A 26206-nucleotide genomic window follows, 5' to 3' on the forward strand; every position below is an offset into this window, starting at 1 on the left:
CTCAAATTTTTTCACCAGTTATGCCAGTCCTTCTATGTACGATGCATGCCTGTTTGCAAATCTTTTTCGTCTGAATAAAGTTTTCATTACTTGTAAAAATCGATAGCTGTTTTCAAGATACCAATTCTGAAAAATAAAATATTGCTTCAACATGATTCTACTTCCATTAGCAAAAGTTACAGCCGAAAGATTTAGGAATACCCAATTCATGGTGATTTTTGTCATTCCCTAACGTCGTGAAAAAAAAATGCGGCGCCCTTAGAAGACATGGGAGTTATCATCTAAGGGCCCTGGGTTTAGTTTAGTTGTATCTTGATTTGATATCATATCTGTGTCCCCCGTTAGAACTTAGCTTGACAAAATGAAAACTATATACATGCATGCTTTAATTGAAAATGCTATAATATGACATAAATACTTTTATCTAGTTTCATATCGATACCTTTAAAACAGTTTTCAAAATTTTAAATTTCTGTTTCTTAAAAGTTCAATTCGATTTTTATTTTCAGCTGTGATGAGCTTACTGAAGAAATGGATATCAGCAATCTGCGAAAGGTTTGACCCATATCAAGTAAACCTTTACAGAGAGGGCCACATTCCTCTTTGAATAATTATTCTTTAATTTCAGTTTCAGGGGCCAGTTTTTATGTTCTACAAGCCGAAGTGAGGTTTCCTTCATATTTGATTAACTAAAATGAAAAGGCGAAATAATTTCAGATCTTTTCGTAAACCAAAGTACTACCTCCTAAGAAACGGAGTTAAAATTATTCAGCACAAAAAATTCGACAAATCGAAAACAACGATGCTATACATCCATGGATTTCTGGTGGATACTAGGGCATCTTATAATAAAGTCGTAATCAATGCCTATCAATCTCGTCAGGATCATAACGTTATAGCTTTAGATTGGAGTGTAGGCCCCAAACCAAGTTACTTTAATGACTCGATTCCTCACATGGAAAAGGTAAATCCTTGACTTTGATTCGGGAACCAATTGTATTTACCTATTCAAAATCCTCCGATATAGATACTTTCCTTTTCAGACTGGAACTCTTGTGGCCGAGGTATTAATGCAAATGTCAGTCGCCGGTCTAGATTTGGATAAACTTCACATCGTGGGACATTCTTTAGGAGCACAAATGGCTGGGTTGATTGGTCGTATCATCAAGCAATCGATGCATGGCAAACTTGTGATCAAACGGTATCTTGATTTAGTAAGGAGAATAAGAGTTTTGGATATTATCCACTTTTTTACAGTTTCTCCTTCTTCACTAGGTTATTTACAAATATTGTAGTTATAACGATTAAATTTACAGGATTTCAGGATTGGATCCAGCATATCCAGGTTTTTATGGAGAAGAAATTCAAGGGCTCAGCTCGGCTGATGCTGAGTTTGTTGATATCATTCATACGGACGGCGGATTTCTCGGGGTGCCAGGTTCTATAGGAACAGCAGATTTCTTTCCGAATGGTGGAAACGCACCGCAACCTGGCTGCTGGAAAACACCAGTTATAGTTCGTAAGCAAACGTTTTCTGGGTTTTTGAAATATTGAACTGCATGTCCGGAAAGTACATACGTTATTTCAGATGTATGCAGCCACGCACGTGCATGGTTTCTCTGGGCAGAAAGTGTAGCCAATAAAAACCCACAAAAATTCCTGGCTGTAAGAGCAAAATCCTGGGATGATTTTAAAATAAACAAAATTGAGGAAACTAATTCAAATTTTATTATGGGAATAAATTGTCCACCCGGGTAAAAGCATGGCCCATATTACGTTATTATGCCTGCATAGAACTGCTTCTCACGTTTTTTCGAATTTGCAGAATATCCGGTGAATTTTACTTGCAAACAAATAGCAAAGCACCTTTTGCACGTGGTGAGGATGGCACCCGGTACATACCTTCAATATTTAAAGAAGACGAAGAAATGTGAGCTTATTTTTCGGGAAAAATATTCAATTGAGACCTCATGTTGCTTATTGTTTAACTATGCTAGGGATACTACCTCTTGGCTAATTGAGAGAAAGATGGTGATCCTGGAAGATAAAAAACTTGTCAGATACTGGAAAGAGTTGACTGAATACGGAACCTCAGGTGTAATTCAGCATAAGGCAACATCTACCAATCGCCAGGGATGGATAATCTGAAGACTTTACCTCCTTATATACATATATATGCATATGTATATAACCACAAAGCCCACTTGGTTGTCAAGTAGGACGGGAGTGTTTTAAGATGTTACTGCATATGATGTCACTAAAGAGGATTGTCACCCAAATTATTATATTCGGAAAATAATTTACCAAAATAAATTATTTTTATCATATATGACACAATCCAAATTTGATTACTTTTGTTAGAATGATTTCAGTCTTATATTTCATGTAGTGATATTAATGATGAAGTACTAATACAGTTATCTACCACAATACATTCCGTAAGCAGAATTATCAAGAGTCATATACACATTCTGCAAGGATCACTTTTGAAAAATTATTTTGAAGGACTGGATAAAGATGGAAACGTGATTTTTTCACCATATGTTTATTGATATTTCTAGTATACGTGATAGCTAATTTTTGGAATACGTGTTAATTTATGCACCCATCTCCAAAAAAAGGTGTTTTTCTGCTGCCACGCTGGAGGGCGCTGTGTTCATCTGAGGGAAAAAAACTAAACGGCATTTTAATGTGGACAATATTCCACGGTCCGCAAACTAGGATAATTAGAAAATATTAAAAGGTAAATTTTTGGTGGGCTTTTAAACTTAATTTTTTGGATTTTGGTGTTTTTTTACGGCTTGTTTGATGAATAAAAAAAACGTAGAAATATGTATTAAAGAAATCGTGAAAATTTCAAAAAATTTGGTTGGATAGATTTTGAGCTATGGTGGCAGCCGATTTCCAAGATGTAGTTTCGAGAAAAACGCATTTGAAAATTTAAATGTGATTATCAATAGTAAAATTTTAACTCACCATTAATTTGCTTTACCTGGTCCATAGAGAGCACCCTCCGTTTCTTCAAAAAAGTCTTGTAAGGCCGATTGTTGCTCTCTGGTTTCAATTCTGGCTCTTTTAGCGAGTTCAGTCGATCGTCGCACATAAGGACAAACGACCATATTACGACGACAAAATCGATTTTAAATATTTTTCCCAAATTTGAAAAAAATGCGCCAGAAATTTACACTATAAGTCCCTTTATTGTGAACTAGAAAAAATTTCCTTTTTTCTGCGACACAGCGCTCATCCCATGCGCGCAAAGTTGAGTAATTGTTTCTATTCGTTGATACTGGTGAGTTACAACAAATTGTTGACAGTTACTATACGGTCGTTACACTTTTGTTAGTAAGAAAAATTAAAGTTTTGTATCATGAATTTAGAATCGTCAGGTAGGTACTTTAATTTGCAGTTATTAATATCATTACTGTGTACGAAGTAATTACTTAGTATGCATATCACAAAATACTACTACTTGATGTTTAAAAGAAATTGAAATTTTGACTTTTGCTTGTGTTACAAAAAAAGTTCCAAAAAGTTCCATGACTTTTTTTTACTTGTTTTGTAGCACAACGTATAGCTGATAAAGGCATGTAATACTCATGTCCCCCGTTTCCCCCTTTTCTTAAAATCGCTAAATTTCTTTCAGGTAGTCGACTTGACCCTGTTCCTAAGAAAGGGGAACTTTTTACAGTGCTAAGAAACAGCCAATTCAACAAAATGTCATCAGCCAAATGTAATCAACAATTGATTGGCTACATAACGGAAAAATTTGCCATAAACAAACTTTCAGAAAATTGCTCAAAGCAACTGAAAAATATAGTAAAAACTTTTGTTGCAAAATTATTTATAAAATGGCGCAATTCTCATTACACGTATGAGCGGTTTCGGAACAACAACATGAAATGGCTTGATGAAGATTTAAAACTTCCAGAGATATTTGAATTAGAGCCGCTTCGGCTATCCGGAAGGCCAAAAAAGAACTTTGAAGAAAGTTCTCTACGTACTAAGAAAAGGCAGATCAGTGAATTATAATAACATCAAGCATAAGCACAGACAAATTGTACATGGCCACAGAATCAAGCTTAGTCAAATCTGGAAAGAGAAGTGTAGCTAAGGTTGTAAAATTAGCCATCCAATCTTCACCCAACAGAATAAAAAAAATTAAGACTGCTCACGATACACAATCCTCTGGTTCTATAAGAGCATACAGCCCTGAAGAGGCTTTAGGTCTTGTAGTTGATCTTGGCCTAACCAAGGAGGATTATATAACCATGCGAGTTGGATGTGTACCATGTTAGATGTACCATGTTAGATGGGAAAACGATTAATATTTTAACTGAAAATACAAACTCGCAGGCGTGTAATATTTGTAAAGCTTCTGCAAAAGATTTAAATGATTTAGGAAAATTGCAAAATAGGGACTGTGATGAAAGCGCGTTTAAATTTGGTATCTCTGTACTACATGCTCATATTAGGTGCTATGAATATTTGTTGCACATAGCTTATAAATTGGAAATAAAGCAGTGGCAAGCAAGAGGTGAAAATGCAAAAGCAAATGTAAAGGAAAGAAAAACTAAAATAGCTACTGAGTTCTATAATAAATTGGGCCTCGTTGTCGATCAGCCGAAGCAAGGTGGAGGCAATAGCAATGATGGAAACAAGGCAAGGAAATTTTTCGAGAGCCCTTCACTGTCATCTGAAATAACCGGAGTTGATAAGGAGTTAATAATACGATTTTCAAATATACTTTCTGTTATTTCATGCGGGCATTACATCAAGGAAGATACTTTTAAAATATATTGCGTTGCAACGGCACATCTGGCTATATCTCTTTACGGCTGGTATAAAATGAGTGCCACGGTTCACAAACTCTTGTTACATGGTGCTGATATTATAAAATCTTTACCTTTCCCAATAGGCCAGTTATCTGAAGATGTCATTGAACCAGGCCATAAGGAATACAAAATTTTAAGGCAATGCCATTCCAGGAAAACATCAAGAATAAATACAAATGTTGATATATTTAATTGGATGCTTGTATCTTCGGACCCCATTGTAACAAGTAAACGAAAAAATCCCAAAAAGAATAAAACCAAATTTAACCAGGTGGTAATAAGTATGCTAAGAACTCCTATTTGCTGTGCGAATGAAGACGAAGAAGCAGAACTCTAATTTTAAAAAAATGTACTTATATTTCTACTATACATAATATATTAATAGATAAGAATAAGTCCTTTTGAAATACACATTTTTATTTAATTTTTTGTTTTATTAATATTTCCGCTGTCTGTTAATTCCCGTGTACATTTTTTAATAAATCTAACGTCAAATTGGGTATATTGAATCGTTAAAACCACTAATGTGAATGAAATCTCGTATCTTCAAATGTCATATTGGATCCGCCATTTTGAAATTTTACTCGAATTTGTAACTAGCAAACTCTGTTACCCTTGAATTCTATGTTTTACCAAAATCGCTCTCATAAACAATGAGCAAATAATTTTGTCATGCTAAAATAACGATTCGTCCCAGTGTGCGTCGTTCGGATCGCCAAATTCGCGCTTCATTATGGCGGTCGAATCCTTCATTGAAAATAATTACAGCCAGAAAAGTGGCTATTTCTACGACCTTGGCCCCAGAATGAAGGTGTTTAGGAGCGAAAATCCAGATCAATGCATTTAACGACTCATTGTTATTCTGGGCCTCTGCTCCTAAACATCTGTTCACGAGATCATCTCGTGACAAATCTTCGTAGATTGGTTTGATGACTGTTTGAACTTCTTCAGTCAAAGGTGCCTTCTCGTGGTGGAAACTATCCAGTTCTTCTTTAGCTTCCGCTTTGCGCCATTTGCACCAACTGTCCTCGCCTGCTGGACAATTTTGATGCTAAGGATTTTCGTTTGTAGAACATTTATGGAAGAAAGTTGCCCAAATTTCTTGCTGCATTCCTTCTATCGAATTTGCGTGTCGACGAATAGCCAGCCCAGAAAATGTAGTGAGGCCCTTATCAGTATCCAGCCCCTTTTCCACCAATGCCTTTGTGATTCTTCTTTGCATTTCTAAGCCGCGTTCACATTCTGTTCTACCCATTCCTTTTTTACTACTACGTATATTTTATTATTTGCAGAAATTTGCAGAAATACCGGAGAAAACTTCAACAAAATCCAATATACAATATATAAAACTTGTCGCAATTGAAACATTCATGTTCATGCTTGCTAAAAGTTTCTTTGCTGATGTTGATGCGAAGTCTTTTTTCTTCTCTGATAACTATCGATTCCCATGAAATACTCGTTTTTTAGTGCGACCATGATGTTGAACGTTAAAGCGATCTCCCTTCGTACGATCCATTTAAAAAAATCACTGAACACACAAACAGCGCAATACTTACAACAAAATATAACTAAGTATAACTTGAACGCCTTTCAGTGCTCACTCTAGACTGGATTATCCTTTTTATTCTCAACAGTAAATAAGTTGAGACGATAGATTGGTTTTTCATCTTTTTATATTTATACCTGTGTTCAAATTTATAAGGCTCAAGTAAAAAACTAACAGGTAAAAAAAGATTCGATGCTTTTTCTCATCGAGTACTCTAACCGCGGCTGCAAACCCCTTACCTGTTTAACCCTGTAATTTCTGAAGGACTCGGAATATCGAAAAATCCCTTTGCTCACATATTCTTCACTATATATAGATACAATTCATTCAAAAAAAATCGATTTCTCCAACCCGACACACGGGATGACCCCCTTAAAGCATTGAATAATTGATCCTGCAAATGTTCATTGCTAAAAAAGTGAGTGCGCGGCTAGTCGGCCTGGCGATTTTACTACACTTCTATTTCTGGTGTCATTTCATCCGCGCCAGTGCAGCATCCGTGGAAATATAAACATGGTAGATTGTATAGCATTGTATTAATTATGTACATCAGGTATATACGTAGTAAATATCCGTTAGTGAAGTTTAGGGTCATGCTTGTAGTAGCCAGGAATGGCACTCACCATCTTGCAAAATTAGAGCAGAACAAGAGGGGGCTGGAGGAAACCTCTTGAGATATGCTACATCGCATATTGGTAGGTTCCGATCTGTTATTGACCACATATGAGTCTAATTAGCGTTTTAGGGTCCTATTTATGCAGTACACTATTGTTCTAACATCGATAACAGTGATTCTACAAATCCTGATAAGATCGTGACTAAAGAAGATCCGATGCGGTTCTTTCTTAAAAAGTTGAAAGGCCACTGGACATAACCTCCTGGAGAATTGCCGAAGCTGCTAGTCCAGTGGCACTACTCCGCTAGCGAGGAGGAGTGTGAAATAATAATAATAATCGTTGGCGCAACAATCTATGATATATTGGATCACGGTCTTGAAGTGTGTTAGAGCACTTCATTCACGACCGTCACGGTACACTACAGTAGACTGTAGGAGGCAATGTGGTCAGCATTGCGCTCGCCCGAGATTATTACCCTGATTTGACTCAGGTCCTCATTCACAGCTGAGTCGACTGGTATCCGACATCAAATCACGATACAAATCCCACTGCCACCAGCGAGATTTGAACCGCGACCTTACGCACGACAGCCTTGTGCTCTAACCACTCAGCTATCCGGACGACGTGTGAAATACAGTTTGAAAATATCGAAATAGTAAATGCCAATGATAAAATCACCTCGGCTCGAAAGAGATTCTCTACATATAAATCTGCGGGCCCAGATGTTATAGACTTATCTGTTTTTCGTTCATACCGACAGTGAGGAGACGCAACCATGACTCCGCAAAGAATCTAGGCAACCAACTAGTCTCACCTCTTTTGTGATGAATACTATAGAGTGCCTCCTAATTACGGACGATCATTACCAGATTGCCCCCTCCCCCCAATTTTTAGCATCCGTAGCTAAATGAATAAAAATTGTCACTGTTGTTTGTTTTCGCCAACTTCAAGTTGCTGAATGTGATCCTGAATCCGAATTTAAATTGAAAATTAAATATAAAACTGAGGGTAAAGAAGGCCGATGTAACCTTCTATGCCTGGATAGGTGGTGGAGCTGAGCAGGAAATACAATTGAACCAAACTGAAATCGAGTAGACGACCTCCTGCTACTCTTCGCTTGTACATCCACATTGTATTTTGCGGTGCTGTCACATTTCGTCAGCGACTATGTTGGACGTTCCCAAAAGACTACCCCACATGTAAGCCGAGTTTCAGGAGCAATTTTGTAGTGAGCCTTCTAGTTAGGGCAGAGTGGAAGATCGCGATGTGTTCTAAGCCTACGACACAGTATTTTTACCGACGGATTAATGATGGTCTACGGAGTCAGAACGAGAATATTCTCGGATACGAAAGTGTAGACGAGTCTTCCTGAATATGCTTCGATATTCCAAACGTACAGCAAAATTCCCAGTTCGGTCCACTGAAGTAGTAACTCTACTGTGAGCTAGGGTGTAAAATTAACTCAGCTACTTATCGCAAAAGACGCCACTCGAAAAGCTCCCCGTCTCTGTACATGAGCAAGGGGTTTACTATACACTTCCTTGTCAAGGGCATAAGCCCATACCTCCGCGCCATAGAGCAGAACGGACTGCGTTGCTCCCATAAGAAGACGTCTCCTACTAGAAATAGGGCACTCAACATTCACCATTAGCCGACGCAAGGTGGAGGTTCCCGCTGAAGCCATGTCTCCTGTTGCTTTGATTTGCTCGAAAAAGCTCATCTTCAAGTCGAGCATTAAACCAAGGTATTTAACCACTGGTTTTGACTCTATAGTCAACTCGCCAAGAGGCTGGGCGTAATTCTTTCAGCATTTCGGATCTTAGCAGTAGGAAGCGTTCCAGAGGTCCGGCCCTAGGATGGATCCCGGTGTTACTCCCGATGTGATTTCCATCCTCCTCCGCCCCTCTAGGGTCTCATAGAGCAGGGAGTGGTCTTTCAGATAATCCCCAATATCCGCAGAAGATAGGTTGGCACGTTCTATGAATTTTCAAAGTGGCTAGCATATCTATCCATCTTACAGAATCGGAAGCATTTCTGACATCAAGCGCTATGAGGAGCATTATCCATTGAGATCGCCGGCTGTGTGCCTAGGCTCGATGAACCGCATCCACAATCTCCTTAGCAGCACCCACTATGAATCTTCCTGTTCTGAAGCCGAACTGCCTTGAGGATAAGTTTCCCGGCCGCGTGAAGTATATACGCTTAAAATGCAGACGGGAACTCCGGGTCTCCACTTCCCTTACTGCTCAAAATCGTAAAGTTTATAGCCACTTTTTTGCTAGTGAGATCGCCAATATTTAGCGTGCAGACACGTATCTAGTTTCCATTCCAAAGATAAGGAAAAGAACTCGCTCAGATATCTATGAGTTATTCTAGCTAAGAAGCATCTTCGGACCAAACATGTAGAGGCAAAGATAAAACGAGCTCTGACAGCTCATGCCCCTGGTAGATTGAAGTTTTACCTCGAAATGGGGACCCAGGATGTACGTTACTATTTGAGTATTATCGGTGTCACCAGTACGACTTTCAACACAGCTTTAGATCTATTACTCAATTCACAGCCCTAGGATGTTAAACTCAAGAAGTGGAAGGAACACTTCACCCAGAATCTTAACGGAATCATACTTGGTGAAGTTCTTCTTCTAGTGGTTGAAATGGTTAGTCATCGTAACATGCGAATATGGACTGTTTCTCTAAACAGAACAGGAATCATCTTGGCCTTCAAAGCTTTTTTGATAGATTTCGAGAAAGTTTCCGACAGGCAGATCAGGGACTTTATCTGGCGTTCTCTATGCATGAGGGACTTTACAGAGAAACTTCTAACTATTATCACAGTGACATATTATGGAACAAAAGTCATATGCTGCAACGAAGTTAAAAGCTCATAGGAATTCGAAGTTTAAAGCGGAGACCGTCAAGAGTCATGGGAACTTGCCCAGATGGCTGTGGATTTAGAAAGAGAAGTAAGTAGAGTTGGACTGAAGATCAAAATCAACAAAACATAGATGTCCAACAGCACCAGATCTGCTTTCGTTGCCTTGTCTAAAATTCGGAAATACAGTGGTCTGAACACCAAATTGATACTCCTCTGTGCTAATGTTCTTTATATGTTGTTATATGGGAGCGGTACATGGAAAGTAATCCCTCCTCTCACTCAAAGGCTCCAAGTCTTCGTCAACACATCTCTGCGACGATCCATCCTTGTATTCTGGCCTCAGGGTTCAAACATTAAACTTAATCGGCGCACAGGCCGTGTTCGACGTAATCGAAAGGGGGAAGTGGCATTGACAATTATATTCCTGGTTACAACAGTCAGTGGAACTCACTGACCCAAGATGGCCGACGAATGGGTCACCCCAGGAGCGTAAGAAGGAGTGAAAGCTTTTCGGGAAGTTGTGGAAGTTGAATCGCATTTCAGTGGACCGGGAATAATGGCACATAGAAATGGTTGACGCGGGTGAATAGCGACCATATATTGCAATGAGAGCAGGTCATAGACTACCTTTTTAATGTATGGGTAAACAACGGACGTGAGGGCATAGAGGATCGCATGAGATATGGGAAGAATTGAATCCAATCAAATGAAATCTTAGATGCATTAGCAAAAGGGAATTGAGTTTCTCCCATGCCGTAGCTGGAACCGTCGATTGGAATGTCAGAAATATTAGCTAACGCTACTATCAACAACCAGGAATAAATGTAGCATGCTCATCATTTCGTTCGCTTTGTCCTGCGACGAGCTGGCGAGACGATTCATTTGCTCATATGCAGCATATTTCCTTCAACATTTTCAATACCCTTCGTTCAATTTCCTACATAACATCCCGTCGTAACATTGCTTTAGCGAAGGCATTTTCAATGTTTGTCTAGGAAAATTGCAATGGATTTATGTATGCAAGTATTGTTGCGAAGACAGCTGATATTATGGGGATTTTTGTCGTATGGGTGGGTGTGGTTCAATGAAAGTACAGCTGATGCTTGCTGTTTTATTCTCTGGTTCGGGTTTTTTGTTCGAGAAACTATTTTCTTTGTTCGTGAGGCGAGTCGAGTTCGATACAGCATTGTGTATTTTTCTTTAGATGGAAAACGATGACTAGAACTTAAAAGTTGAAAAGGAATAGTGCTCCGTCAGAGTGAAATTATGCGGTGTTTCCAACAATTAATTAATTGAAGTAATAAAAACTTGTTGTTTCTTTTTCGTTGGTGTGGATATTTATTCTTGCAAATACCGATATTTCGGGAACCACTTGTTCCCTTCATCAGTGCTAACAAGTTCAACAAACTTGTTAGCACTGATGAAGGGAAGTTTGTTGAACTTGTTAGCACTGATGAAGGGAACAAGTGGTTCCCGAAATATCGGTATCCACACCAACGAAAAAGAAACAACAAGTTTTTATTACTTCAAAGAATAGTGCGATTTTTAGTCCTTTAGATAGATAGCGTGGTAAATTGATTGGAATTTCATCAGCGGAATTAGAATTTTTGGTTCTTGATTCGAATGGAGTGCTGTGGATATAGTCGACTTTGGGATGCGGTATAGCCTTTGGAAAATATTTTTTTATTCTTCTCAGAGAAAATATAGATTTGAAATGATAGCGAACTTGAGAGAGTTTTATAATTCAGATCTGACCAGTCGAACCGGGACACCAACAATTTTAAATTTATCGGAATTTGATGAAAAGAAATTCTCTTTTGTGACCGGAATTATCTTACTCTCGGAAGAAGTTGATAAAGTGGGCGGTGAAGAGGTTGCGTGCTCTATCCACAACCACTTCACGCAAGTAGCACGGATGTTACTCCACGTAAACAGGGCAGGCTAGGCAAATTGGACATACCGCGCTTCGAGACCAGTCTCTGTCCACCTCTAACGGGTATGATGTTTGAATTGAAGGAACTGGCATACAATTTGGTCGTCCGCTCATCATTGACTTCTCACCAGGGAATAATCTAAATCAGAGCAGAATCAGCGATCTGCCTGTTGATCGCAACGTCAAGGAAACGCCACTTTTAGTTAACATCCTGAGAACTTGAAGTTCGATGGCAGGCATGCCTTAGTAAGGAACACCAGACATCCCGGTCTCGCGCCGAGGTCCACCAATTCGATATCCCTAAAACCTGTCTGGCGTCCTGACCTATGTCATCGCTGTATCTTAGCCAGGGTTTGCTTCGTCTTCTTTTTCTACCATATATATTGTCCTTGTAGAATTTCCTCATTCATACGGATTAGGTGACCCACCCACCGCAACTTGTAGATCCGGATTTTATCCACAACATGACGGTTGTGGTATCGCTCATAGATTTTGTCGTTATGTAGGCTACGGAATCCATCCTCATGTAGGGGGCCAAAAATTCTTCGGCGGGTTCTTCTCACGAACACGGCTAAAAGTTTACAATTCTTCTTGCTAAGAACCCAGGTCTCATAGGAATACATAAGGACTAGCGAGATCATTGTCTTGTACAGGAAGAGCTTTGATCCTATGGTGAGACGTTTTCGTCGACCAGCGCGATTCGATGTTGTCACAATGTACTCCTTGACTTCATTAATAGGCAGCCTGAGATCCCACGCCGCCTGCTTGATCTGGATGAACGTAGACTGTACATCTCGGGTTGTTTTACTATATTTCAGGTGTTAATATTTACCATTTACCTTATTGGACATTAAGTAGTTGAAGCCTACGAGTTTACTGTGTTACTTTAGTGTAAACCGACCCTTGGAGCTCTGCAAAGTGGGGTTATCGGGTTTCTTTTGCGTTTTTTTAGGATGTTTCTACATCTATTTTCTTCTGCTTATAATTCCTTATTTTTATTTTTTTTCAATTTTTTCTTTATTTTTTGCGAACTGCGTAGTCTAATCTTTTACTGCGCAATCTTCTAGCAAAGCTGAAAAAAGCTATCCAAAGATAGAATATACTCTCAAGTGTCGAGAACTGCAGCATGGATTTCGCGCCAGCATTTTATGTCATTTAAACTGTATTGTAACTGAACTGTAATGTCAGTGTATGACATTGATATTATAATTTTAAATTTTAACATTCCTCACGGATATTTTCAAAAATTGTTATATTCTTTATTTCAACTTTTAAATTTGTTCATTTTAAATTAATTTAAAATTTGTTCGTAAATTATTTTAGTGTGGTTGAAATGCGTCGTATTCAAAGATTTTGCACGAAAATTTTTAGCTGTTGCAGACTAACTTCAGTAAATATACTTTATTAAATTTTTAAGTTTGACAGAATCGATTTTTTTATTAATGTATTCAATTTTGGTTTATTATTGATATATTTCTAGTTTAATGAGCCAGTTTTTGCGTTTTATGAACCGTAAGTACCTCCTAGTAAATCTATCAGATGTTATCTAGCAAAATATTGCAGGTCCTCCCTAAGCCCCAGATATTTTCCCTTAAAAGAAGGACATAAGATTCTCGGAGAGCCAGACTTTGTTAGTTCCAAACCAACAATAATATACATACACGGATTCCTAGACAGCACGAAGTCAAAGCACAATAAACTTGTTGTTCGCGCATATCAGTCCCGGGAAGACCATAATCTTTTGGCGATTGACTGGAGTACAGGAGCCAAACCGGATTACTTTGATAATGCGATAACCAATATGAAGAAGGTAATGGATCCATATCCATATGTGATATATCTTTTTAGGTAAACGAGAGAAGTAGTATTTCGTCCAGCTTTATGCAATTCTAGTAGCGCAGCCTTGGGGAGCATAATTTGCTCCATTGAAGGAGAAGTTCGTTTATGTCGTAAAATGTCTACTGTAGTCTACATGCAGCCATAATATTTCTACACTGATCTATCAATTGAGAATGTCAACAGCCGAAGAGTTTGAATGATTCGCCATAAACAAAACTTATTGTACTTGATATTTTGACAAAGACCAAAGAATCCGTTTTTTCCCCAAAAGAAACCAAGTTCTGTACCCCCTCCTTGTGTACCGAAGCTAACTTAACTGACCAGGAATATGTCAGTTAAGTTAGCTTCAGTAGCATTAAGTGGTTTATTTTATATGTAAAAGATGAAATGACTATGGAAACTATTCAAATCGGGTGATTTTCTTTTTTTTAAGGTTTTGTGTAAACACAAAACCTTATTAAAATCGGTTTACCGTCTGTCTGTCTGTCTGTCTGTCTGTCTGTCTGTCTGTCTGTCTTTTTTTTTTTTTTTTTTTTTTTTGAGGAGGTGGAAATCTTCAAAAGACACTGGTCTGGACACACCAGCGTGTGGGATTTTTACCCACTAAAACCACCCCCGACTCCCTCCCTGCCCCGCGGAACCACCATAAGGTATTGCATCACGGGGCGGAGTCAGCTCACTCTAGCTTTGTCGCCTTTCTTCTATACGCGGCGCACGTGACCGCGTTTTTCTCCTCTCCTCTGCTTTTCGCAGTTTATTTTGGATAGATGCGATCATGGAGTTGACCGCATCCCAATTCTCTTGATGTGCTAGCATTTTCGGCACCAGATTTTCTGGTACCAGCACCTCTCCTAGAGTCTCCTCTAGGTTCCTCCTTTCTTCCACAAATCTCGGACAGTGGAAGAATACATGCTCTGGGTCCTCTGGGACTCCATCGCAATTTGGACAATCGGGTGAGGTCTCCAATTTAAACCTGTGAAGGTATTGGAGATATCCTCCATGTCCCGTGAGAAACTGGGTGAGATTATAATTAACCTCACCGTGTCGTCTCTCCAACCACTCCTTGATGGCAGGAATGAGCCTGTGAGTCCACCGACCCTTTCCCGAGCGTTCCCACCGCTCTTGCCATCTATTTATGGATCTCTCCCTCTCAGACTTCTTCGTCTGCAATAAGGGAGAGATTGGCTTCGCATGGTATATGTTCGCCATCTCAGCTGCCAAGATGTCAATCGGCATCATTCCAGAGATGACGAATGCTGCATCATCTGAGACAGTCCTGAAGGCAGAGCATACCCTCAGAGCTGTCCTCCTGTAGACTGCATTCAGTTTGCTAGTGTTAACTGACATCCGCAACGCCTCGCTCCAAACTGGGGTCTGTCTGTCTGTCTGTCCGTCTGTCTGTCTTTTTTTTTTTTTTTTTTTTTTTTTTTTGAGGAGGTGGAAATCTTCAAAAGACACTGGTCTGGACACACCAGCGTGTGGGATTTTTACCCACTAAAACCACCCCCGACTCCCTCCCTGCCCCGCGGAACCACCATAAGGTATTACATCACGGGGCGGAGTCAGCTCACTCTAGCTTTGTCACCTTTCTTCTATACGCGGCGCACGTGACCGCGTTTTTCTCCTCTCCTCTGCTTTTCGCAGTTTATTTTGGATAGATGCGATCATGGAGTTTACCGCATCCCAATTCTCTTGATGTGCTAGCATTTTCGGAACCAGATTTTCTGGTACCAGCACCTCCCCTAGAGTCTCCTCTAGATTCCTCCTTTCTTCCACAAATCTCGGACAGTGGAAGAATACATGCTCTGGGTCCTCTGGGACTCCATTGCAATTTGGACAATCGGGTGAGGTCTCCAATTTAAACCTGTGAAGGTATTGGAGATATCCTCCGTGCCCCGTGAGAAACTGGGTGAGATTATAATTAATCTCACCGTGTCGTCTCTCCAACCACTCCTTGATGGCAGGAATGAGCCTGTGCGTCCACCGGCCCTTTCCCGAGCGTTCCCACCGCTCTTGCCATCTATTTATGGATCTCTCCCTTTCAGTCTTCCTCGTCCGCGATGAGGAAGAGGTTGGCTTTGCATTGTATATGTTCGCCATCTCATCTGCCAAGATGTCAATCGGCATCATTCCAGAGATAACGAATGCTGCATCATCTGAGACAGTCCTGAAGGCAGAGCATACCCTCAGGGCTGTCCTCCTGTAGACTGAACTCAGTTTGGTAGCGTTCCCTGACATCCACAACGCCTCCCTCCAAACTGGGGTCGCATAGAGCATGATCGAGGTCACCACCCTGGCTATAAGCAACCTAGAGGTATGCCGTGGCCCTCCAATGTTCGGCATCATCCTTGCCAGGGCCATACTTGCAGTGGATGATTTGTCGCAAACATACCGCACATGTTGCTTATAGCTAAGCTTCCTGTCTATCACCACTCCCAAGTATTTGATGGTCGGCTTGGAAGTGACGATATGATTCCCGATTCTAATACAGGCGTAATCTCTCTTCCGGCGCTTAGTGATGAGGACCGCTTCCGTTTTTTCCTCCGCAAGTGTCAGACCAGAGCTCTTTAGCCAACTTTTAACAGCACCGATTGCCTCACTTGAGTATAACTCAGCATCTTCAAGATGCTTTGCGACAACAACCAGCGCTATGTCGTCAGCGTAACCCACCACTGTGGCTTCCCCCGGAAGGGGAAGATTAAATACATCGTTGTACATGATGTTCCACAGTAGTGGGCCCAATACGGAGCCCTGCGGGACACCCGCGGAAACAACGTACTCCTGCGGTCCGTCATCGGTGTCATACCAGAGCCTCCTTTCAGTTAAATAACTATCGACGATAGCAGCGAGATAGGCGGGAATACCAACCTTCGCTAAAGATTTCCGTATTAGATTCCAATTGGCCGAATTGAATGCATTTTTCACATCCAGGGTTACTACCACGCAATATTTGCTGGTACTACCCTTTCCGTGAATTGCATCTTCGGCCAAGCCAGTAACCAATTTGATGGCATCAATGGTTGATCTGGCTTTACGGAACCCATACTGCCGATCCGAAAGGCCGCTTTGGCTCTCAACAACCGGGAGTAATCTATTGTAGATTACCCGCTCTAGCATTTTCCCCACCGTGTCCAGGAGACATATGGGTCGATATGACGACGGTTCACCTGGAGGTTTACCTGGTTTAGGCAGAAGTACCAACTTCTGCCGCTTCCATGCCATTGGAAATATCCCCTCGGACATGCACGCTTCGAACAACTCAGCGAACATGTCCGGTCTGGATTTCACGGCAAGCTTAAGGGCCTTATTCGGTACTCCGTCCAGGCCCGGCGCTTTGTTGTCTCCTATTCTACCGCAGATATCCAACAGCTCGTCTCTGGTGACTGGCGGAATTGCCGCCACATTCAGAGGTGGTTGGAATGTGTCGGTGCTCTCCTCTTGCTGGGGGAATAACCCCTGGATGATTTTTAGCAAGAGGGTGGGGCACGTGATCTGCGGGGATGAACGGCCTCTGAATCGTCCCATCACGATTCTGTAGGCATTCCCCCACGGGTTTATGTTCGCTTCTGAGCAGAGCTCCTTAAAGCACTCCCTCTTGCTTCGCTGGATGGCGAGCTTGAGGTTTTTGCGGGCTGCCTTATAGGCGCGCTCCTTTTGTCCCTGTTCGACTCTACCTACCGCCCTCTGAGCCGCTCTTCTGGCTCGGTGGCAGGCTGATCGAAGGCCGGTCAGTTCATCATTCCACCAGTAGTTTGGTCTTCTACTGGGGAATGAACACCTTCTAGGCATGGACGCGTCACACGCTTTGGCAATGCATTGAGCCAGATGGACGGCTCTTTCCGTAGAGGTGCCTGCTTTATCAGGCTGATCTAACCACACCTCTATGAAGGTCTCCTCATCCAAAGATTTTGCAGACCAGCCTGAAATCTTTCTCGGTTTCGGGCATGATAGCTCTTTGGCCTGTGGCTCGACACATGTCTCAAAGAAGATTGCCTGGTGATCGCTGTGGGTGTAGCGTTCACTGACGCACCAGGACATACCACGCGCCAGCGAAGGGCTGACAAAGGTCAGGTCTACAACCGAGCCTGACCCCCCATTTCTGGAAGGTGTTTACAGCACCTTCGTTGGCCAGAACCATGTCCATCTGCGCAAAAGCTTCTAATAAACTGCGCCCCCTAGCATTTGATTCCCTACTACCCCACTCTAGGGCCCAAGCATTGAAATCACCAGCAATCACCTTTGGACTACGTCCCCTCGCGTCGAGAACAAGATTATCAAGCATTTGCTCGAATTCAGACAGTGTCAAACTTGGCGGGGCGTAGCAGCTGTATACATATACACCACTTATTTTCGCCCACACGAAGCCACTGCCTGCTTGACTTGCAGTACATTGTATGGCCTGTCGACCGCAAGCCCATATCGCCGCTCCCCCAGTCGAATCTTTGACCCATATGCCACCGTGACGGTGTCTATACGGTTCGCTTATGATGGCGATTTCCATCTCAGATTCGAACGTGGCCTGCTCAAGTAAATCCTGAGCGACCCTGCAATGATTGAGGTTTATTTGGATAAACCTCATTTTCTCATTGCAGTGAGCGCCTTCCTAAATTCCGGACATTGACCACTTCCGGCAATATGCCGGTTATCTTGTCCCTCTTTTACTTCGCACAATAGGCATTTGGGGTCCCTATTGCACTCTCTGGCAATATGACCTTTCTCCCCACACCTTCTGCATCGATCGGATCGATCAATGCTGCTGGTGCATGCCTTCGCGAAGTGCCCAAACATAAGGCATTTAAAGCACCTCTTCAGTGAAATTTGTTCCCTTAAACGGCAAACAACCCATCCAATCCGAACCCTTCCGGCAGCCAACAACATCTGTGCCGCCTCCGCTGGTACTCGTATTGTGGCCGTTTGAGTACCACCATAGGCTTTTCGCAAGCCCACAACTGACTCCTCGATGAGTTCTTTCAACTTGAATTGCTCCTTCAGAGCAGTACAAATTTCTTCTTTCGATGTTACCTCATCGAGATCCTTGCACTGAATATAGATCTCATGTTTTTGGGCACGCACTGCGGCATTCTCCCCAAGTGAGTTTTTCACTTGAGTGCGAAAGTCATCAGTTTTGCCCACGCTGGATCTTTTCAGCTCGAACATGAGATCCCCTTTCTGGGTTCTTCGGATTCGGCTTACATTTCCGCTCAGATCTTTCAGGTCGGGATCCGCTTTGACCTTTTTGAGTATCTCCGCGTAGGACAGATTGCCCTTACTGGAGATAACAATTACATCTGGACGAGTTCGCACTTTTGCTTTTCGTTCCGCTTTTTTGTTGGTAACTTTAGTCCATCCATCGTTTTCGCTGGTCTTGGGCTTCGCAACGCTGGCCGAGTTTCCCAGATTCGCTGTACGGTTTCCTCCTTCTGGCCTGTTGGTGTTGGTTTTCAGGATGTCCTGTCCTCCTTTTTTTCTCTTAGGCGCCTGCTGATTATTTACAGGATCCCCCTCTTTTTCACGTACTCGCTTATTTCGCTGGAATTGGATGGTAGTACGGTTAGGCGTCACTTGGGTCGCTTGTGATACTGTTGGCACAGCGGGGTTCGGCGTGTCCTTATTATTCTTTTCCTCCTGTGATCTATTGTAGAGCACTCTAATAGCCCTCACCATATTCTTTATGGCTTGGTGCACGTTGTGCTTGTCCTTGATAAACTCGGACAGCTCAACTATTTTTGCCCCAAGCTGGGTGAAGGGTAATTCCTCCAGATCAGGACTCTGTTCCCTATGAGTCCCGGCAGGGTTACCCCTTTTACACGGTCCTTCACTTTTGGCGTTTGTTGACCTTGCCTGTACTTTGTCCTTCATCGTCTTTGGCATTGGTGGAGATCTCAAAGTTGATGAGCTTCTTTTGAATGGATCCTTATCTTGTTCCTGGAGCACCTCTTGCTGTCGCGCATCTTGAACATATGCGGTGGGTGTTGTTACAGTTTTTGTCGTCCAACGATCCATCTTCAGTTCATCCTTGGTTGTTCTTGCTACTGGTGTTCTCGGTAAGGTCGTACTTCGCTTGAACACTTCCTTCTCCAGATCCAAATTACTTGTAACATTATATGCCAAGGTGGCCAAGTTGTCCACCACCGAGGCACTGCGGTCGAGGGATATCGACGACCGGGAGCCCGCTTGCTCACTCCCAAAAGCCGCCGGTACTGGGGTTCCGAGCCCCTGCACCGTAAGTTTACTCCTTCTCTCCGTCTGTCTGTTTGGTTTACTTCCTTCTCTCCGTCTGTCTGTCTGTCTCTCTGTCTGTCTGTCTGTCTGTCTGTCCGTCACACGCATTTTTCTCGGAAACAGCTACAGCGATTGACACCAAATTTGGTAGAAAGGTGGGAACTGTGAACGCTCACGCATACAGTGAGTTACATCTTCTTACCTCGAATTTAAGGGGGGGTCCCCATACATGCAAAAGGGGGGGTGTAATTTTTTTTTTCATCAAATGTAGTCATGTGGGGTATCAAATTAAAGGTCTCGGTCAGTACTTTTCGAAAACGGGCTTAGTTTTGACATTTGTTGGAAAGGTGGGGAGTGCGGGGGGTTGAAAGTGACCATTCCTTTACGGGGGCCATTCTCAGAAACTACATAACCGAAAAATCTGAAAAAAATCAAGAGGCTGCCACTATATGGTGCCTGGGCTCCGAAATACCTTCCACACTGATATCTGCACAAATAAAGTTAATAATAGTATATTACTATAATTTTTAGTAATTCGCTGCAAAACCCCCCTTAAGTTCATGCTAGGACGACGAAATTTCGCAACAATGTAGGGTGTAACATAGAGCATGATGTTACCAAGTTTGGTGGAAATCGCACTATTGTTAACAAAGTTATAATACGTCAAAGTTGTCGCTTCTTTGCAAATTCAAGGCTATAAATGTCAATATCATCCGAAAGTGGATATTCTCACATAATATTGTATATGCATATATTACGTGCTACGTACTAAGAAATGCACAAAACCTTTCGTAACTGAAGCGTCCAGCTTCCGGTTTCCCGACTTGTTTTTAATTTTTACCAATTGTCCTCTTGCTTGTCTTTCTACTGGCAGTATCTAAAGTTTTCCCAAATGAGGTAAAGAGAAGGCGGTATATCAGTGTTTGTGTTCATTTTTTGTTCGCAGTCTATACGCAGTCCACATAAATCTCTGAATTAAATCCTTTCATCTATATATATATCGTGATATAATATGTATCCATTTCCAGACTGGAGCATCCGTGGTGGAAGCATTGCTACAAATGCATGATGCCGGTCTTGATTTTACCAAACTTCATCTCGTGGGCCATTCTTTGGGAGCACAAATGGCAGGTTTAATAGGCCGCACAATCAAGGAAAAGACCGGTCAAGTGCTTTCAATTAAAAGGTATGTATAAGTCAAGGACTAACTGTTCTAAACTCGTCTATTTAAAGCTTTTCTGATTTCGATACTTTTCACCTTAACGTTCTTTTTGATAGAAACAACTAGCTTTTCGCCCCAGATAAATTTCGAATAATACCGTGTGGTTGAATTCGGCACAATACATTGCGTTAATACGAGATTTGGATATTACACAACGAGCGTATAATCACAGTTCGAATAGAGTAAGCAAACTAATTGCTTTTTCCTATTAGCGTTTAACATGCGTAACTTATAACTGCTAGAATGTGCGATTTATAATTATTTGATTGCACGAAGCAACCTGAACTGAATCAGCACGCCGTTAGCCAACCCTTTGTTGGAGCCTTGGATGTCAAGGTTCGGCAAATAAATTTGCATGACTTGTGACTTCTCTCCCTTTCTCACATCGATTTTCTGCTGAACTGAAGATACTTTTTAAATGGAGCCCAATTCTCCGCTTTTCAAATTCAAAGGGGCTAGAAAATTGTTTCTCAAAGAAAACCTTAAGGAGAGAATGCCCTCGATTGTATTGCAATGATAGCAAATAAAGCATCCCCTTGCCCGCTGATAACATGGAATAGGAATCCTCAATTCTTCCGCAGTCCATCCCGTTGGATGTACCGTGTGACAGTATCCATAACCAGAACAAAGAGGAACGGAGAAGGGGTGCCTTTTGCCTTTTTTTGCTCATGGGAATCGAAGGTGCCTTCAATTATGCCTCATTCGCGCAAATATGTGACGCTGCAAGACAGCATGGAATCGATCCGCTGTTAATCAGTTGGATCCTTCACATGCTGGCGTGGAGAAAAATCGACATGCTTATCGGCCAGAAGTCCATTGAAGCAGGATATCTTGGACGCTGTCGCCAGGGAGGGGTTGTCTCTCCGTTGTTATGGCTCCTGGTAATGATAACCTTGCTATGGCTCCTAGAGGAAGCAAAGGACTTGGCGCAAACATTTGCGGAAGATATAGCCGTAATAATTACCAGCAAGTTTACGGACATAGCATACGACTGCTTCAATGCAACCCTGCATAATTCACATTTGGTGCCTCCGTGGCGGGCTCACGGTGGACGTTAGGAAGACTGGACTAGTTATGTTGCGAGTAAATCTCGCCTTCAAACTATCGTACAAGCGCCATATCCAGGAACAATACCAGAAACCCGGCAGATTGCTCTGGTGCTCTAAGACTGCGATAGGTTAGATCTGGGAGCTTTCACCACAACGGGTTCATTGGATGTATATATCCATAATAAATCCCATTTTGATGTATGCGTCCATCGTCTAGTGGCCGAGCTTTACTAACAGCGGGAAACTGCTGGAGCAAATTCGAAGGTTCGGCTGGCTAAGTACTACTGCAGTAATGAATAGTACTCCGACCGCGGCACTCCAAGCTATCCCAAATCTACTCCCCATTCAATAGGAAGTGTAACGGAAAACAGCCAACGACGCATGTACCATAGAGTCGATACTGTTGGCACGTGAAAAGAATCGGAAATTCCTCAATAAACATCCGGTGGCTCTAATGCTGACCGATGATATGATTTCCAGACTAGTCTTTGAAAAGACATACTCCGTCGTAATCTCCAAAAAAGAAGGATGATCGATAACTGGCTACGAGTCTTTTGGAATTCATCATCATCATCAACGGCGCAGCAACCAGTGTCCGGTCTAGGCCTGCCTTAGCAGGGAACTCCAGACATCCCGGTTTTGCGCCGAAGTGCACCAATTCGATATCCTTAAAAGCTGTCTGGTGTCCTGACCTACGCCTTCGTTCAATCTCAAGCAGAGTCTGCTCGCCTTCTTTTTCTTCTGCTTTTTCTTCAGCCTTTGTCCCGTTCACAAGACACAGAAGACGCGTCTCTTGCAGTTTTTCCATAATCGATCGCGGATATCCTCATTTCAGATGCGATCAAACCGTCTCACGGCACTAGTCCAACGCAACATCGTCGTCTCCATTACCGCAAGACGCCACTCATTATCTTTTATAGTCGGCTAATACTCAGAACTAGAGAGAGAGACAGGACGGACGACATTGTCGTAAGTTTTAGATCTGAGACATTTGTTGATACGTCGAACGGAAAGAACATCAGTTGTGGAATGCCACTTCATCCAGGTTGTGTTAATGCGTGAAGCAATTTTATAGCGCAGTTCTCCATTGGTCAATAGCTTTGACCCGATATATTTAAATCGCTCAGTTCTGGGCAGGTCACTGCTATTGACAGTGGTTGTCCCTGTTTCATGGGGATCGGTCGTCAAAAATTCAGTTTTATTCAGATTCAGACAGACACCTGAGACAGTGTTGCATGAGGCGATCATTCCATTTTTGGACAAGTTGTTCGAGATCATTGTTGCTATTAGATACTAGGAAAACATCATCTGCATAAAGCAGTGTATAGGGCACTGGACGTTCGATATCCCGAGTGACGGTGTCCATAACAAGAACAAAGAGGAGTGGTGAGAGGGCGCTTTCTTGATGAACACCAACACAGATACGAAACGGTTATGATACACCCGCCACACTTCGAATTTGACTTTTCGTATCGTGGTAGAGCAATTGAACCCAGCGCACGAGTTCTTCTGACACTAAGTGTTATCATAAACCATACCAGATGAGTGTGGCACACGGTCAACCGCTTTCTCTAGATCCAGAAATGCAATGTAAAGAGGACGATGCTTCTCACGGTGTTTCTCCATGAGCAACCACGCAGCGTGTATTGCGTCAGTAGTTCCGCAGTTCTTGACAAATCCGGCTTGATTCACGGTTATTTCAACGATACTGCGAATACGGTTGTCAGGAATGCTTTCAAAATGCTTCATGGTATGGGAAAGTAAACGGCTGGGACGGTAATTTGAATATTCTGCTAGACTACCTTTGCTTTTCCATATTGGAACTGTGGTACTTTCTTGCCAGTCAGATGGGGTTCTACCTTCCTCAATAACCCTATTAAAGAATTTACTGCCCCAGAGTGTTGGGTCCCAGTTCTTCGCTTTCCAGAGTTCAGATGCAATGTCGTCAGGTTCTGTGTCTTCCTCCGATCTCATTGCTCCGACGAACAAATTCTTTTCATCGAAACCATTATACCAGTAAATATTGCCTAGTGGTAACCGTAGAGTGAGAAGGGCATTTAATTCGTTGAACGGGAGCCCAAATTTGGAAGTCGATGGAGACGATTGGTACTCGCAGCCATATCTACGCTACTGATTGCTATCTTTTTGCTACTACCGGTAGCTAATTAGAAGAGAGATGGCTCTGTCATGACTTCTATGATGGCCGCAGGAAGCACGATCACTTTAAGCAATCAGTACTGGTGAGGCTTGTTTAAAGATCGCTAGCTTGACATTTGCGGAGAGAAAAAATAAGGTCCTTCATCAAGAGCCATATAAGAAACTAAGTTCGTACCTACCTTGCTATGTTTGACAAAAGATTCAGTGTCAGTATGGCTCTGCTAAAGGTGATATCGACAGTAGAAGTGACGGGGTGCACCACTAGCTAGCCCATACCCAGAGTGATGAATTCCATCTTGGTCTATGCAATATCAGTTAAAAAGGTTACTAAATAGCTTATGTAATGCACATAAACTGGGAGTGGCTTACAGAAGAGCAGCACTTAGATTGTTATGATGGCCGAATCTATGAGCAATATTGCGGCTTGTAAAGTCATTAAAAAAATCTGGTGTAACAGACTACAATGATTCAACTAAGAAAGATTCTATAAAGGTAGATCTTGCCTTCGGATGGTTGGTGTATGGTAGAACTCCAAAAATTTACTGAGCGCAATTGAATAAACTCAGTGCGAGGCTTGCCGTTTGCAAAATGAATCTCATGAGCAGATTATCCTATTTCCCGCCGACTTAAGATAAGGAAAACTTCCTTCCTTTTCGAAAATTTTTAATTATTTATTTTATTTAATTTTTAGAATTACCGCTTTGGATCCAGCATTTCCGGGTTTCCATAGAAAGGACATAAAATCGCTTAACCGTGACGATGCTGATTTTGTAGATGTTATTCATACGGATGGTGGGTATTTCGGTGAACCTGGACCTACAGGGACGGTTGATTTCTTTCCAAATAGCGGCCATGCACCACAGCCAGGTTGCTTGAATACGCCCGTTTTGATTCGTAAGTTCTAAATTCTGTAGGTAAACTTGGCTGTATCTAGGAATGCATTTAACAAATTTAGATGCATGCGGTCATTCACGAGCATGGTGGTATTGGGCAGAGAGTGTAGCGGACAAGAATATTAACAAATTTGTTGCTGTGAAAGCCGGCTCTTGGGAGAATTTCAAATCAAATCAAGTTGAAGGGAGTAATCCGTTTAGTTTTATGGGACTTAATTGTCAAACAGAGTAAGCCACTATATAATACTTCTTGAGTTATCAATCCGTAATCTGTAATCTGAAATTCATACATTATCTTAGATCATCTGGTACATACTATCTCCAGACAAATGGATCCACGCCGTTTGCAAGAGGTGACCAGGGGACTAGTTACCAACAAGTCAGAGAGGAGGGTGCACCAATGTAAGAAAGCTTCCAAAAAAATATCTTTCATTCGCGAAATCATATAATTAATTCTAGAGACCTTGGCCCAGCAGCGGATGAGAACAATCTAGATTTTCGCAAGGGGAAAGAACTTCTAAAGTATTGGAAAATATTAAAAAAGATAAAATTGCCTGAACTAGCAAAGACTAAATTCTAAAAGGCTGCCCGAGTCCAAAAGAATTCGTAGCTTCTATCGGTAATGAAAAGATATTTTCTTAAGTAAGATAACAGTTTATCTTAACTGTTTTTCAGGAATGAAAAATTCAAACTACCAGTTTATCATTAATATATAATTTAATTAGAGCTTTATTTACAAATATAAGAAATTCAGCACCTACTGCGCATAAGGCTAGTTATAAAATCAGTACGTTTAACCTGTCTCCATCTTATAATATTTTAAGTAAAAGCCTCAATAGAAAGAAAAGATTTGGTTTTCTCAAAAGATACTATTTAAGGCGAGGTTCAATTTCGACCCTTCATCGTTGTAAAACCCAAGTGCGAATCTCCTTTTTTGTGGGAAACTATTTGGTCTCATCTGGGAGACAACCTTGGCCTACCGACGTAGCATATAATAGTTCACTTCTGCACTAAGTCT

At 41.7% G+C, this 26206-nt stretch overlaps 2 protein-coding genes across 4 annotated transcripts; both read left to right on the plus strand.

Annotated features, from left to right (window-relative positions):
• The first annotated feature begins 353 nt into the window (after positions 1 to 353).
• LOC119647148 (lipase member H-B-like) lies at positions 354 to 2316 on the plus strand. Of its 2 annotated transcripts, none has more exons than XM_038047943.1 (8): positions 354 to 571; positions 629 to 663; positions 718 to 964; positions 1044 to 1201; positions 1317 to 1519; positions 1589 to 1754; positions 1826 to 1930; positions 1998 to 2316. In XM_038047943.1, exons 1-8 carry the CDS (start codon positions 515 to 517, stop codon positions 2146 to 2148), a joined length of 1122 nt encoding a protein of 373 aa, XP_037903871.1. In that variant the 5' UTR covers positions 354 to 514; the 3' UTR covers positions 2149 to 2316. The 2 variants fall into 2 exon arrangements, with proteins under 2 accessions (XP_037903871.1, XP_037903872.1); XM_038047944.1 differs by having other exon boundaries at positions 355 to 571; positions 737 to 964; positions 1998 to 2315.
• A 10667-nt stretch (positions 2317 to 12983) lies between these two features.
• Positions 12984 to 26005, plus strand: LOC119647151 (phospholipase A1 member A-like). Of its 2 annotated transcripts, XM_038047955.1 has the most exons (9): positions 12984 to 13196; positions 13287 to 13318; positions 13370 to 13616; positions 20896 to 21053; positions 24987 to 25189; positions 25251 to 25416; positions 25489 to 25590; positions 25648 to 25807; positions 25864 to 26005. In XM_038047955.1, the coding sequence occupies exons 1-8, from the start codon at positions 13140 to 13142 to the stop codon at positions 25766 to 25768; spliced, it is 1086 nt and encodes a 361-aa protein (XP_037903883.1). In that variant the 5' UTR covers positions 12984 to 13139; the 3' UTR covers positions 25769 to 25807; positions 25864 to 26005. The 2 variants fall into 2 exon arrangements, with proteins under 2 accessions (XP_037903883.1, XP_037903884.1); XM_038047956.1 differs by lacking the exon at positions 25864 to 26005 and having other exon boundaries at positions 25650 to 25802.
• The last annotated feature ends 201 nt before the right edge of the window (positions 26006 to 26206 follow it).

The sequence above is a fragment of the Hermetia illucens genome, chromosome 1 (assembly GCF_905115235.1).
Source record: "Hermetia illucens chromosome 1, iHerIll2.2.curated.20191125, whole genome shotgun sequence".
Taxonomy (NCBI): domain Eukaryota; kingdom Metazoa; phylum Arthropoda; class Insecta; order Diptera; family Stratiomyidae; genus Hermetia; species Hermetia illucens.